This window comes from Octopus bimaculoides, chromosome 5 (assembly GCF_001194135.2).
Source record: "Octopus bimaculoides isolate UCB-OBI-ISO-001 chromosome 5, ASM119413v2, whole genome shotgun sequence".
Taxonomy (NCBI): Eukaryota; Metazoa; Mollusca; class Cephalopoda; order Octopoda; family Octopodidae; genus Octopus; species Octopus bimaculoides.
Genome location: NC_068985.1, coordinates 20,956,167 through 20,972,008, shown reverse-complemented (window position 1 = coordinate 20,972,008; position 15,842 = coordinate 20,956,167). Strand labels below are relative to the sequence as shown.

Genomic DNA, 15,842 nt, shown 5'->3' with positions numbered 1-15,842 from the left:
CATGGGTTGGATGATTTGACTGAGGACTGGTGAACCAGATGGCTGCACTAGGCTCCAATCTGACCTGGCAGAGTTTCTACAGCTGGATTCCCTTCCTAACGCCAACCACTCCGAGAGTGTAGTGGGTGCTTTTACGTGCCACCGGCACGAGGGCCAGTCAGGGGATACTGGCAATGGCCACGTTCAAATGGTGTTTTTTTATGTGCCATCTGCACAGGAGTCAGTCCAGCAGCACTGACAACGACCTCGCTCGAATGTTTTGTTCATGTGCCACCGGCACAAGTGCCAGTAAGGCAACGCAGGTAATGATCACGCCCAAATGGTGCTTTTTACATGCCACCTGCATGGAAGCCAGACAGCTGCTCTAGCAATGATCCTGCTCGGGTGGTGCTGTTAGCGCTCCGCTGTTTTTAATTAATCACGCATTATATTGTAGCTTTGAAATTTTGCTGATGTGGCTATATATTTAGAATGGCATTGAGGGGTAGGTATGATAGGCTGGATCTGCCTGCTAGAACATAAATGAGGTAGCATATTTGGGTCAGATATGGCCTGTTAAAAAGGTAAAGGATTAAGCTGGGTCTTGATCAACTGGGCAAGGGGGTCTGATGTTGAAAGACTCAATAGTCCTCCTATGACCCCAGAAACATTGCTGATGATGCATTCTAAAGCATCCATGAGATATATCTTGAACCTAAAAGGTTCAAGTTTGCACATGTTTAGGCCTATATCTGTAGTTAAGATTGGTGAAGTTGAACCACAGAATGGGTGTTGAAAAGGTTCAGCAGGGGTGATAAAAAGCATGTATTTTTGGAAGGCCTTTGTGAGGGATTTGTTGCAGTACTGATAGAAAAGATAGAGAAGAAACATTCATGAGATAATAATTGTAGGATATAGAGAAATAAGTCATTACTAACCATCTAGATGATGTTCTTTTGGATACAGCCTAAGAGATTTGTGTGTGTAGCAGCAGCACTGCCCTAAATGTAGGAGTAGTACACCATTGTGGAATTTATTTGAGCTTCTTATAGAATCTGGCATGAAATATTTTCTGGGTAGATGTTTTAGCTATGTTATGTATGTTATGTCACTAGGAAAGACTCTTGATCATTGTGAATAATTTTTTAAAATTAATGTTTCAATAATATTTTAGTAAAAGTATTCAGGAGTGGTTGTGTAGTAAGAAGCTTGCTTCCCAATCATGTGGTTCCAGGTTCAGTCCTACTGTGTGACACCTTGGGCAAGTGTTTTCTACTATAGCTTCAGGCCAACCAAAGCCTTGTGAGTGGATTTGGTAGACAAAAACTGAAAGAAGCCTGTTGTGTGTGTATGTATATATATATATATATATATATATATATATATATATATATGTGTGTGTGTGTGTTTGTATTTGTCACCCCATCACCATTTGACAACCAGTGTTGGTGTGTTTACATCCCCATAACTTAGTGGTTCAGCAAAAGACCAATAGAATATATACCAGGTTTAAAAAAAAATAGTACTGGGGTCGATTCATTTGACTAAAACTTTAAGCTCAGTATGGCTGCAGTCTAATGACTGAAATGCATAAAAGATAAAAAATAATGTAAAATCCACAAAATAGTTAATATAATCTTCTTGCAAAAAAAAAAAAAAAAAAAAGGTAGTATATGTATCAAAGGAAAAGATTACTTAGTGTATATTAAGTAAACATACACTCATATATCTTCAATCAACTATACTATTTTCTATTTAGATAGATTTTAGATGTAAATAATTCCTGGGGATTTTATTAATTGTTGCAGTACACGTTTGCTATCTTTCATCCACAGAGACAAATCAGTAATTCAAGAACACATTGAATTAAGTTTCAAATGTACAAAAATGTATTCATCAGTCTGAAGATACATTGATATCAAACCACTCTCATTCTGAATAACTTGATGACCTTTATGACAAAAGGAGGGAACTAATTAATAGAATAAAATTGAATATTAAAATTTACCTGAATTTATATTAAAACAATTTTTCTGAGAGCTAAATGAGATCTAGAAATTTTACTTTATTTCTATATATCTTACTTCTGAAGAGAGTCCTCATTTGTTTCTTTTAAAAATAACCTGACAGAAACATGATTTCTACAATTTCTAAGATTGGCTGCTTCATGACAAACCTCAGAAACATGATACTCAACTAGCAGAAAATAGTATCAATTTTCTCTAAGTGAGGATTACAGACAGTTTAGCAGCATGATGCTTACCAAACTTATATTTGGTTTTCTTTGGATGAATTAGTATCTATGACAGAAAATTATTTTTTTAGCAGGTGTTATTTTTTATGATAATATTTTTAAATATTGTACTTGTTTTTCTAACTAAGATCAGTTCTTCAGATGAAAAACTTTCTGTAAAGTTGAACTTTAGTTGAAAAATGTATTTTCTAATAAATATTCTATGTTGATAAATGCATTTTTGCTTTGCATCTTGATCAGAAATCAAGAAACATTCATGAAATATTTTCCTCATTAACATGATTGTGTGGCCAATTATTTCAGATCATTTTCAGTTAATCCAAATTTAGCTTTCTCATAATCTATCATCCCGTTAATTCCAAGGTCTTAGAATTTATCTTCTTTTAGAGATAGATAAACTTTATTTGAAAGATAAATATATATGCTTACATCTGAAAAAAATCATGATTTGCATCTATCTATCTATCCACACACACACACACACAATCACACAGACACAAAGAGAAATCAAATACTTTGGTTAGAATAGGTAGTGAATATGTTGTACATTATGTGAAGATAGCTGTTGGATGCTATTTGGGTCTATATATTTGCTAAGGTCAAGAAGGCAGAAGATTTGTTGAATATGGCTACTATGGAAGTGGAAGATAGATTTAAAGTAAGAAAAATGATCAGAAGATTTGTCTGTGTTAATGCAAGACAGGAAGTTTAGTGATGAGTGTTGGGTAAGATTGAAGAGGTCTGGGAGCAATAAAGAGAGCAGATGATTTTTTGAGGAAATTAAGGTGAAAAAGTTTCTGATAAAAATAGAATCTCTGAATTATTTGGTTTAGAAAATAGCCATACATTGAAAAATGAAGTAAGAAAATGGAAACAACAAAAAAATGGTAATATAAAGTGATGTAATTTATATTACAAGAAAAGTTTTATTTAACAAATGCAGCTCATTAAAAGATAGAAAGAATGCTGCTTATATTTACTATCTCATTCATTAGCATGAAACGTGTTTATGGCTAGATGCTCTCTCTAATATTTTATTGTCAAATTAAGCAAGTAACTTATCTAATTTTGCAGATTAAAATAAATGCAGTAAAATATCTAGAATAGGTGCCAGCGTTGCTACATGGTTAAAATGTTACTTTGCAACCACAAAGTTTCAGGTTTAATACCATGAAGTGACACCTTGATTAAGTGTCTTCTACTGTTAGATTGACCAATGTCAAGTAAATAAAATTTGGTAGATAGAAACTGTGTAGAAGCTTGTTATTTATGTGTATGCGTGTGTGAGTGTTCATATTTGTGTTTATATTGTGTCCATTTATGTCCTGTAACTTAGTAATGTAACAAAAAGAGACTAAAATAAGGATTATGGATTGATATGATTCATAAAGTAAATAATGTAGATAATTCCTCATCTCTCAAATATAGAACTGTACAATTAGAGATAATTGAACTTTTCCTTATATATACACCCATGATAGTCAAGAGCTCCATTAATAATAAGTTGTTAAAATCCAACATGTTATTGCAGTAAATCCAGGTGGAACCAACTGGAATGTATATACACAATCAGCTAAGATAATCCTTAAGAGCAATGAATATTTATAATAAAAGGCAGGAAAGCATAAGTTTCAGATGAATCATAATTTAATTACATTCCTTAAAAGCTTTATTACGGGTAAACATTATTAATTCTATAATTACATAATATATATATATATATGATTAATATTAAATCAATGTTTATCTCAAATCATCAGGAATAATACCAACTATGCTAGCTATAAGCCATTGCTGGTTTAAATACTAACAATGGTCCATTCTGAAGATTTTGCATAAGCATTGTGCCAAATTAATTCAATTTAAATTAATTCATATTAATTACATAACTATAGAATTAATGATGTTTATTCCTAATGTAACAGCTATTTAAAGTAATTAACTTATGATCTATTTGTGAAATTTCTGCATTTCTGCCTTCTCTGTCTGTCTGTCTCTCTCTCTCTCTCTCTCTCTCTCTCTCTATCTATCTATATGTCTGTATGCATGTATGCATCTATATGTGAATATTTATCTATCTGTCCATATATATATATATATATATATATATATATATATATATATATATATATATATATATATATATATATATAATGTATGTATATGAAAGTACAGCCTATAATCTACAATTGGTTTAACAGCTGTCACATTTCAAAACAAGTGGTAACAAAGTTTTGGTGGTGGTAAACCACAGAGAAACTGAATGCTTTTTAGTATTACTTTTTCTCTCTCTTTTGTTATCACTAATTGATTAATTTTGTAGTTTGTAACAACACTCATATAATATTTCTAAGAATTGACTATTTATATAATCATTTTATGAAGCCAGAAATAGCCATAATAAACCAATAAACAGAAACAAGAACTTATAATTAAGGGCACTTTACCACAGATGAGTAACTAATTGGCAATGGTTTGTAGTTGGGATGTGTTTATATATATATATATATATGAATTCAATTAGAGGTTAAATGAGCCTCATTAAGGGATGGTATCATCCAATGAGTTACTGGTTCAATACCTAATAATATTCATAAAACAATAGGTTTATATATAAACCATGGTTTATAATCATTCAAAAGACAGTAAGAAAATGGAGATATAGCATTTAATAAAATTTTATTATCTGCAGTATGTATATGTAAAAGAACTTAGAAGGTTGGTTGGGCTTCCAACCAGGCGTTTCATGATACCCTTACAGCCAGGAACTTTTTAGCACCTCCTTATGTATGTATATCATCATCATCATCATCATTGGTGGGCGTTAAATGAGGATGATGATGATATATATATATATACATATATATATATATATATATGTATATATATATGTATATATATATTTCGTATGTGTATTTCGTGTGCAAGATTCTTGATGTGGATACGTGTGTTGAAAGAAATACAATTAAACCTTGGGAGAGGCATTATGCCGGTAATAAACACACGCACTGGTTCAGTCCTTTATTAATTTATATAGTTTTTTGTTAAATTATTTCATTGCACTCTTGCAATCTCTTCAGTAACTTGTCTCTCCACTTCCATTTATTTTGAATATATGATCTGGCGTTGTTTCGAAACTGTTTGGTATGAGCATGTGAGTGTGTGCAAGCTCGTATGTGTGCACGCTCATATGTGTGCACGCACTTATGTGTTCATGCTTATATGTAAGTATGTGCGTCCATATGTGTGTTTGTAACAATTTCGTTTATATCAGATCAGATAGAGACTTTTTAATTATATATACATACATGAAGGGGTACTGAAAAGTTCCTGGTTTTAAGGGTGTCGTGAAAGGCCTGGTTGGAAGCCCAACCTTCTGAGTTATTTTACAGGGCTTAGGAAAACTGAAAGACTGCTGCAATAGGTGTGTGAATCTGAGAGGGGAACATGTTGAATAAAATCGTAATTAATTGATCCTTCTGCATTTTCTTTTACCTAATGCCAAGAACTTTTCAGCACTCCCTCGTATATGTTTAAAAGATATTGTTTTATTGCTTAAACAGGAACAAATGGTCTATGATTCTTTATAGGGCCTCCAAGAGGAAAGGTGAGAGGAAAGGTGAAATGTACTCTCAAACCAAAGACCTAATCCAAATGCTTATAACAGAATGCTTGGTGTAGTGTTTAAGTTAAATACATGGGTAATTAACATCAATCTGAAGTGTTTGTTATAACAATAATAACTTAAGAGGTAGTTATATATATATATATATATATATATATATATATATATATATATATATATACAGAGAGAGAGCATAAAGTTGTTGAAGTCCATATGCCATTAGGAAAAGAATCTTCTGACTTTTTGGACTGAACCCTTCATCAAAATGTGAGAAAAACCTTTTGAGTCTTGAAATATGATGTTGACGAAGAATTCAATTGGTGAAAAACTACACCACACACACACACACACGCATATATATGTTTGTGCATATGCATACATGAATTACCATAATTTCAACTCCTACTTTTCCATGTTTGAATGGGTTAGAAGGACTTTCTTGAGACACATTTTCTGTGGGTGGGGACGCTCTTTGTGTCACTGACCCATATTTGTTTTCAAGCAAAGTAATAGTTCTCCTTGGCTGAACATACTATCACAAAAGACTGGAAATGAATGACAGTATTTGCAAGAAGGTGATGCTTGTTCACAGCTATGACTTGATGTCAAGACAAGGAGACATGAAGACACACATACACATAATTTCATCCTTACACATACATACATATACAAATACAATGGATCTCTGTCAGTCTCCATCTACTAAATCTATGCCCAAGAGTTATAGTAGAAGACACTTGTCCAAGGAATCATACTGTAGAACAGAACCCAAAACCATATAATTTGGAAGCAAACTTTAGCAAGACGTATACATTGTGTTGACTATATTTCATATCATGTAAAGTATACATCTTCGAGCTTTGGTACATCATTATATATATATGTGTGCATGCTCAAATAACAAATATGTATATCAGTTACAACTGACCAAGTTGATAAAATATCACCATATTAGCTAAATATTTGGAAGTTAGTATTCTGCTATTGAAGATGCACTACATTTATAAAATTTATTCTTTATGGTCCCTATCAAGTCAGTCAGTATCGTAGTTAAGTATGGTTTACTTTCTAAAGAATTTCAAATATTTTGTGTTATTCCATTATTGCCTCCTGTCTCCATGAATGTGGTGTATCAATCAACTCTACTCTCATGGAAGTCTTCAAATGTAATTTCTTAATGTTCTGAGGAATAATAACTACAGAAACACTATACTTATGCTTCAATATTCTTTGAGACAACAGTCAATATTTGCAGATGTCACCAACCATAAGAAATATGATGATATCCAATTATTCTTTCATTTCCTTGTATAACACTGAGTGTATAAGGCTTAGTCTGAAAGGTGTACATGTACGGAATTGCACAGTAATGTTCTGAAATGTAGTCTGAAAGGTGTATATGTAAGGAATTGCACAGTAATGTTCTGAAATGTAGTCACTTTGATTTGACAAACATATTTCAGGTTGGTGAAAAATGTTGTGCTAGATCACATAAACATTTGAATGTTTAAAGTAGAGCTTTTTCTCTATCAAGCAGAGTTGGTGTAATTCTAGAAAATGCAGCTACTAAGGTGATGATATCTTGTGAATTTATGCATGCATGCTCTAAGACAGCAGCCATATTGGGACTGTTGTGATTTCTCAAGGAAGCATAAAATGTTAAGGGGCAAACAGATGGAAAAGTACTCAATATATGGTGTAGAATATTATCATGTTTCTTAGGCTGATGCCTTATTTCTCTACTTTACAGTCTACCAGCTAGCCAGATAGATCGAGCATTTGTGAAATTTAAGATACTGGCTTAAAACAAAATCAGTTGAAGAAATAATTACATGCAGGCATGTACGCATGCACCTGTGCACACACACACACACACACACACACACACACAAAACACACCAGTGACAGAGAGGATCAGCACCATTTTTTTTTAATGTTAGCATGGGTAAGACACTGATACTTAGCTGTTATAATGAAGTTTTCTGATGCTGTCTCTGAAGTCCAGGCACAGCCAGTCACTGATGGGTCATATACAGTGGTAGACTGGCCAGGTTGCTAGCTTGCATGATGGCGAGTGGGCCCCTGTGCCATTAGAATCCATATATGGGGACTCATGTTAGTATCCTCTCAAGTTTGAGAATTTTTTGATCACTCCAGGAAGAATGCATTAATTATTTCAGCCTGGCTGTGTTTGTAGACAGTTGAAAAGAATACTTTCAACAAAAAAAAAAAAAAAAAATTAAATGATAGCATTGTAGTTGCGGGTGGGCCCCCTTAGTCTCCTGGCAACCAATATTTTCAGACCCAGTCTGCTACTGGTCATATATATACCAATATCAGAATCACTGGCATGTTAGTATTTTAAACATAGTAATAAGGCATGTTATTGGTAGGTAGCTTTTGTGTGGGGAGGGGTGCAAGGTAATTAGTTTCATCACTTTTGGGGAGTAAGTTACTCCATTTACCAGCCAGAGAGGGATTTTCTCATGGTCGTTATTACACAGATCGATCACTTTCTCACAGGATTTACAGAGAGCATTTAGCCAGAAGTTAGAGATTCTATCTTGTCCAGGTGATGTCCATCTACTAGATTTTTCTCAGTTCTGAGATCTTTTCCATATTTGCTCTTTAATGCATTCAAGGTTTCTGACTTGCTGATGAACCCAGGAGCATCACGATTATATTCTTTGGGATTCAATCAGATTTCCAAAACTTTTGCAATATGTCCTTAGTGGTTTTAATTGCCATATTAGTTTTTGCAATTTTTCAATACAAGTTTTTAAGATTGTTTCAGAACATACTGTTATCCTTGAGGGACTTTGATTTTTTCTTGAACCACCTTAAATGTGCCACTTAAGTTTGGACAATTTACTTGACTTTTCTTGATTACTTCATTGATTTCACTTACCCTTTTCTTGTGTTTTCTTTATACATCATAATTTTTGTTATCTTAACATTTTGTTTGCTTTCCATATTTTTAAGTATTTCAGTATCAGATCGGAGAACATTAATTCTATTTTTTTAAATGTCTGTTGTCATGCTAGTTTCCTGTTTATATGTTTAGTTTTTCTCTTTATTTGAATTCTATGCAGTGCTGTTGTTATTGAAGCTTCAGCATAGTGTAGATTATTCAGTGAGGTGAGATCCACATCATTTTTCATTGAAGAGGGATTTTATTGTTGTATTTACCTTATATTTTATTCCAAAGCAACAGTCTATTCTTTATGATGTTCCTGCAAACATTAGTCAATTCATTGCTCTCTATGTTTGACCTATTGGTAGGAATTTTCTCTCTCTCCTGTTTAAATACCTTTGTTCCATATAAGATCTACTGATGGAATATATATTGCAGTGTAAGAGACCTCTAGAACATCCTTGTTTTCCTCCCTCGTCCATTTTTGCCTTGTTTTAACTTTACAAGATAAAAATAGAAAACTTGAGGAGCGATTGTTTGGAATCATCCTGCTACAGGGAGACCCCATGACTGTGTTTGGGAAGAGATCAAACCATTAGCAAGTGTTTCGACCTTGGACTAGACTGGTTTGACTCCAGGGGACCACAGCTCACTTTTGTTTTCTTTTTACTTGGGTGACAATTGATTCAGTATGCATTTTCTTTACTAGGCATTTCCTATACATCTGCATACTGAGTGCTTTTAAAGTGATCCAAATATGTGAGATTCCTGGGAAGCATGAAGCCAAGTCTTGTTTTCCCTTTTAGCCCAAGTTACTATCATTATTTTTATCATTTGCATGGGTTTCTGGCATTATTGTGCACAACTCAACATCATGCACCTCAGTTGCATAAAGTGCTTTGATATTTGATTTTTATAATACCATTTGTAAACATGTATCTATGTAGATGTGTGTCAATGTTACTAATTGTAGATTTTGTGCTCGCAAGATTTCTATGTGGTGCCATTATTAAATGTTCATAGATACCAGTTCCTAGAAACTGGGTTTAGAACAGTTATAGGCAAAGAAGGAAGTGGAAGTAGAGGAAGAAAGGGAGAAACAGGCAATCGGACATACAGACAGACAAAAAATAGAAAGACATACATATCATTGATCTACAAACAGATTCAGTAGGAATTCACAGAAAAAGAAAAGAGATAATAGAAAAGATGATTAAAATTTAAAACATGTTATTGTTTACATGTTTGCTCTATGATAGAGTTATCACACACACACACACACACACACACACACACACACACACACACACACACACACACACACACACACACACATTCATTTTGGCTTTCAAACTTAAACCATAGGATGACAGCTCACCAGGCTTCTTTTAATAAAAATATATTTTCTTAGTTCTTGTGGAACTAAATTATTGGAATATAAAGCCAGTCCTAGAGAATGGCTAATCCAAACAGATCACTACACTAGAATACAGTATGTTTTCACAATACAAATACACATGTATAATTACATAAACCATCATTAGTAACAAAATTATTTTTGACTTTCCATTTTGCGTCATTTGTATAGTAAAAGCAATAGAATGTAACAAAACTAATGATGTTTTGTGTCGGCAAAATGTAATATAGGAATATTTCATACAGTGGAATAAAGAGCATCGAATTATTCCAATATTTGTTATGAATGATTTGAACTACATTCATAGAAAAGGGTCATATATACCAAATTTCTATGTAAATCTGCTGTGATTAAGCTTATGAATCCTTATTTTATGCAGGGTTTCAATGCTCTTAACCAACAAACTATGACCACATAATACAATAATATGTATGTCAACTTGAGTCTTAATTAAACCCCTGCATTTGACTGAGCAAAGGACCAGATTTATTTGCTGGATTCTCAGCCAGTACTACTTGTTCAGGCTTTTAATATTTGCAGTTTTCTTAATTTTCAAAATGCAGGTTTACAAAACAAAAAACGTTTGGTTAAAAGTTTGAAAATTCATTTCATCAGCAATAATAATGACTTATTAAAAAAAAAATTTACATTTATATATGTATGTTATTGCTACTGTTTCAATACATGCCACACACAGACATACATAAACACACTCATACACGATAATACACTTATACAAACATACTCACAGACACATATAAACACATACATACATTATAAGAGCTCTGATCAATAAGTATCTGAACTGTTGCCATAGTAACGAAGCTGAAGTACGCAGAATAAAGCTGCTTGGCACAAATTGACCTTGACCTCTGCTGTGTATGCACACTAAGTTTTACCTTTCTAGCTCGCGCTGTTTACAGCAGTGCTTGGAAGGAAGGTGTGTAGCGCGTGATCAACACATTGACCATGACAGAGAAAGTTGTCATGGTGATGCCTGCTCAGAGGCCTACACAAAGTTGCAGAAAGTGTATGGAGAGGAGTGTATGAGCCGCACACAAGTGTACGAGTGTTTCAGACGTTTCCAAGATGGCCAAAAAATGTCGATATTGACAGACATTCTGGGAGACCTGCAACAAGCAGAACTGAGAAAAACATCGCAGATGTGCATGCAGCTGTGAGGAGAAATCGTCAAATCACCATCTGTGAGTTATCAGCGGATGTGCAAATTAGTTATGGCTCAGTTCAGTCCATTATCACTGAAGATTTGGGTATGAGACGCACGTCTGCCAAGTTTGTGCCAAAACTGCTTTCAACTGACCAAAAAGACATTCGGGTTTCAGTTGAACAAGATTTCCTTGATTGTGTCGAGAATGATGAAACGTTTTGAAAACTTTGTGTAGGCCTCTGAGCAGGTATCGCCAAGCTTTTGGCAAAATTTGATGCAGATTCTCTTCTCAACTTTCTGTCATAGTCAATGCGGTGATTACACACAATACACCTTCCTTCCAGGCACTGCTGTAAACGGTGGAAGTGAGCTAGAATGTTAAAAACCTAGTGCACATGCACAGCAGGGTTCAAGGTCAGGCTGCTTTACTCTGGTACTTTAGCTTCGTTACTATGGCAACAGTCTGGTTACTTATTGATCAGACCACATATATACATATATTCACACACACACACACACACACATCATCAGTAGTTCATATATCTGAAAACGAAGCACATTCTAATAAATTAGAGCAGTAATATATTTAGAAGGTTATTTATTATGGCCAGTCAGAGAGTGACCATTAGTTTCGCACCTATAAGGTACGTAGCTGTATAGGCAACTCCTATAAATTCCCTATAAGCACTTTATAGGTGTGAAACTAATGGTAGCTCTTTGACTGGCCATAACAAGCTACATTCTAAATATATACGTATACATACACACATACAGAATGAGATGATTGGGCGTGGCTGTTTGGCCATTCAATATGTTTTGGCAGCAGCATATTTTGACACTGGAGGCACCCATCCACACATGCACATGCAGAAACACACACATACAGATAGAGAGTAAGAGAGAGAAAGAGAAACATTACACATACATACAAACATAATTAGATGCTCACATACATAGACAAAGAGAAACAGGGAGAGAAACAACATTAAAATGTTTGATGTCAAGTAAGTCAGCGACACCAAATGAGTGACGCCAAAATGGCTAAGCCAAAACATCTCATACTCACTTATACAGACATACTCACATTCACACATAAGCACATATGTGTATATATATATATATATATATATATATATATATAGATATTACATATGCACTTATTGGTACACATAAGCACACATAACTTTTCAAAAGACTAATATTAGTTAAAATACTATGTACAAATTTCAGACATCCACCTTTTCTAGACCCATGAGGGTTTTTCTTTGTCAAACTAAAAAGAGCATAACTGCAATAACAAGTGGTAATATGTAACCGATATTGGGATGTAGCATGATCATAATGGTTTTTGGAATGGAGAAGAAAACATGACAGACTAGTTTCTAAAGGAAAAGCGGAGACTAAACCTACTGCAAAATGACGAGCTTCTAAACACATGTAAAACAAAGAAATAAAAGAGAAACTAAATGGTTAGTCTTTTCCAGCAAGCACTCTAGTTTGTTCATGCCAATGCTATTAGTAGAAAACTTCTAAGTTGTTGGATTCAAACACCATTACCACCACCATTGAAAAAAAAAAATGTAAGAAACCATACTACATGGGTTGAGAAAAAATGTTACAAAGAAACAAAAAAAAAAATGAAAAATTACCAAACCCAAGCCAAAAGCTATTTGAAAGGAAAGCAAAATACAACCAGGATTAAAAACATGATGCATCGATGCTGCAGCTGGGCAGACTTACATACCTTCATCTTTCTTTCTGGGGAATTTTTCTTTTTGCTTCGATGTAGGTGCTTCTGTTGATATCAAGAGAGTATATTATGATAAAACATCAAGATTTTAAGAGCGTTTTGTGATTTCATATCAGGAATATCATGTTATAAATGATCATTGGTAGATAATTAATTGTAATGAGATTTGTGTATATTATTTGTAGAAGTATGTTAATTATAACATACTTTTCATAGTGAAATGATAATAGCAAATATTGTTTAATCATGCAGCCAACCAGTACTTATATCATAGGAATAATTACATGATTATAAGACTGGAGGTGATACAATATAAATGACACTTTGTCAATAACGATCTAAGGTAATTCCATCATATTTCAATAGTAATTTATTTTACCTGAAATTTTAAAAAAATTGTCTAAGTTTTGGAAAAAAATCCCCCAAAACAAAGGATATTGTTTCCCTGAAAATATACTTAACAATATTCTCAAAAAATGTAATTTAAATTTGGTTGTGTAAATCTTCCAATTTTGTAGAAGCAGAAAACATTTTTAGAAGGAAAAGTTTGCTGAAAGGAAGCAAAATAATGTATGACCAAATTTGATTTCAATTTTGAAACACCTGCGTTGCAACAGAATAGATATGTCATTTTCTTCTAAAACATTTTCTCAATTTATCCTCAATAATTTTACATTTTTTTACCATATTGGTAGGTTTGCAACATTGACTTTTCCAGTTCTAGTTACATTCTTTTCTAGAGTTTAAATCATGAGCAAACTGCAGCCCATGGGACTTTGTCATTGACATGCCAATAAAAAATTACTTCGAATTTGTTTTAATAGAATGGCTCACTTGATGATGAGCAATGTCTCATGTGGCTTGCTTTTCAAAACATGCTGTCTATATCTGGTTTAAATCTTATGTTATGTATGTATTTTGCTTCAATTTATCCTTCAGAGAAATGAATTTCCATTTGGTTTGTCTTTACTTTTAAAAGTTAAAATACTATGTAATCATTTGATGTGATTATTTGTAATTTTGGATCATTACAGACATTGCATTTCAGTGGTAAAGATCCTTGTCAGAAATATTTTACTTGCTTAAGTCAATCAAACTGATGCCAGCATGTCACATATCACAAGTGACTTTGGATAATGTAAATACCTCATAATTTAAGTATCATTCAGTAGTTGCTATCATAAAATGTAGACAGAAAATAATGAATGATTAAATAATTTTTACCCAATATCTTGCCAATAGAATTTAATAAATGGAAACTGCAGATATATGCACGTGTGTATGGGTGGGTGTCAGTGTTTATGAGTTTGGAACATGAAACCGCTGGTTACAAACAAACCTTAAATGTTTTGATTCAAAATGATAACTTAGCAGCCAGATAAAATAAGTACAAAACTAAATTAAGGATTGGGACCACTTTGATCGACTAAAAACCCATTAAAGTAGTGTGTTAGCATGGCTACTGACCAAATACTGAAGCTAATATGAAAATAAAATAAAAGAATATGATAGTTGAATGACTTCATGAGAAAGACTGATATGGAAATAGATATGGCAAGATTAATTAAAGAAAAGATTATTGATAAAATACCCTCTCATATAAAAAGTATAAAAATCACAAAGAAAGAAGGAGCTACACTTAGAAAGTGAAGTCATAAATTTCTACTCAGAATGGAAATTTGTTGGCAAGAGATCATCACTTCACTCATTTCAAACTTTAAATTTAGTTTACCATTCTCCCGTATATAGACATACACCAAAATTGAAATGAAAGACAAATGTTTAAAACTGTAGATTACCATAAAGTACTGCTGTTTTTAAGAATTCTTTGAGTTTTTCTGTAAAGTTATTTTGGATTCTATTTCAATTTGAGATAATAAATAGAAGTAAACAGTCCCTGAATCAGCTAATAGATAATGATATTATTTCAAATGTAATTATTGATAAATCATTGTAAATAAAATTACAAATAGCAATGTAAGAAATGCCATAAAGACATTAACATTTTATTAAAATAGCATTCAATGTCATTCTCTGAATAACATTGGGTTGGCAGAGTTTTGCATGACTATCCTGCATTTTGAGCATGGGACTAGAGTTCAGCTACAACATTTTGAATATATTCACACTGAAGATATTTGAGGCCTGATTAAGAATTTCAGAATGAAACAGACAAGAATCTACAGGATTCTACAAACATTTCCTGAGACAGAAATTGCATTAATATGGTTGTTGAAATACTTTGGTAATTCTATATGGACTACAAAAGATTTAATGTTTTTCCAAATTAATGAAATCTAAAATATTTTGAAGATATGTTTTGGAAAATAAAGAAGTTGTATTTAAAACTGACATGTCCAAGGAAATATAAAGAATATGTTCCATGATTATTGCTGATTTTATCATTAAATGAAGTTTTATATTAAAATAAACACATATACCACTTGAGAACATCAACATATTTTTCTATTTTGTCTTTAAGTTGTATTCTGAAGAGATCATAAAGTTCCCATGAAGACGAAGGAAAATGCAATGTTATATCTGAAACATTCTGAAGAACAAATATTCACGCGATTAAATTTTAGGCAAGAATTATTTTGTTATTTGAAATTGATATATATTTTAAGAAATATTTGGATTGTACTGAGTATAAAATGTTTTGTGAAAAGTGTAACCAAAGAAAAGAAACAAGTAAAATAAAAAGAAGGATATTGGAATTGAAAAAAAAAAAAAAA

General features: G+C 32.9%; 1 protein-coding gene and 1 long non-coding RNA gene across 11 annotated transcripts in view; one reads left to right on the top strand and one right to left on the bottom strand.

Moving 5' to 3' along the window:
• LOC128247895 (uncharacterized) overlaps positions 1-15,819 on the top strand; it is a 191,637-nt gene extending 175,818 nt beyond the window's left edge. Inside the window, exon 3 of the long non-coding RNA XR_008264207.1 lies at positions 15,590-15,819. This is a non-coding gene — a long non-coding RNA (uncharacterized LOC128247895). The remainder of the gene's footprint in view (positions 1-15,589) is intronic.
• LOC106875793 (uncharacterized) overlaps positions 1-15,842 on the bottom strand; it is a 605,848-nt gene that overhangs the window by 136,905 nt on the left and 453,101 nt on the right. For 9 of the 10 annotated variants that reach the window (XM_052968184.1, XM_052968188.1, XM_052968189.1 and 6 more), the window contains one exon: positions 13,102-13,152. The exons of the other annotated variant lie outside the window; for it this stretch is intronic. In XM_052968184.1, coding sequence (XP_052824144.1) covers positions 13,102-13,152 — 51 coding nt within the window. The remainder of the gene's footprint in view (positions 1-13,101; positions 13,153-15,842) is intronic. 10 annotated transcript variants of the gene reach the window in all.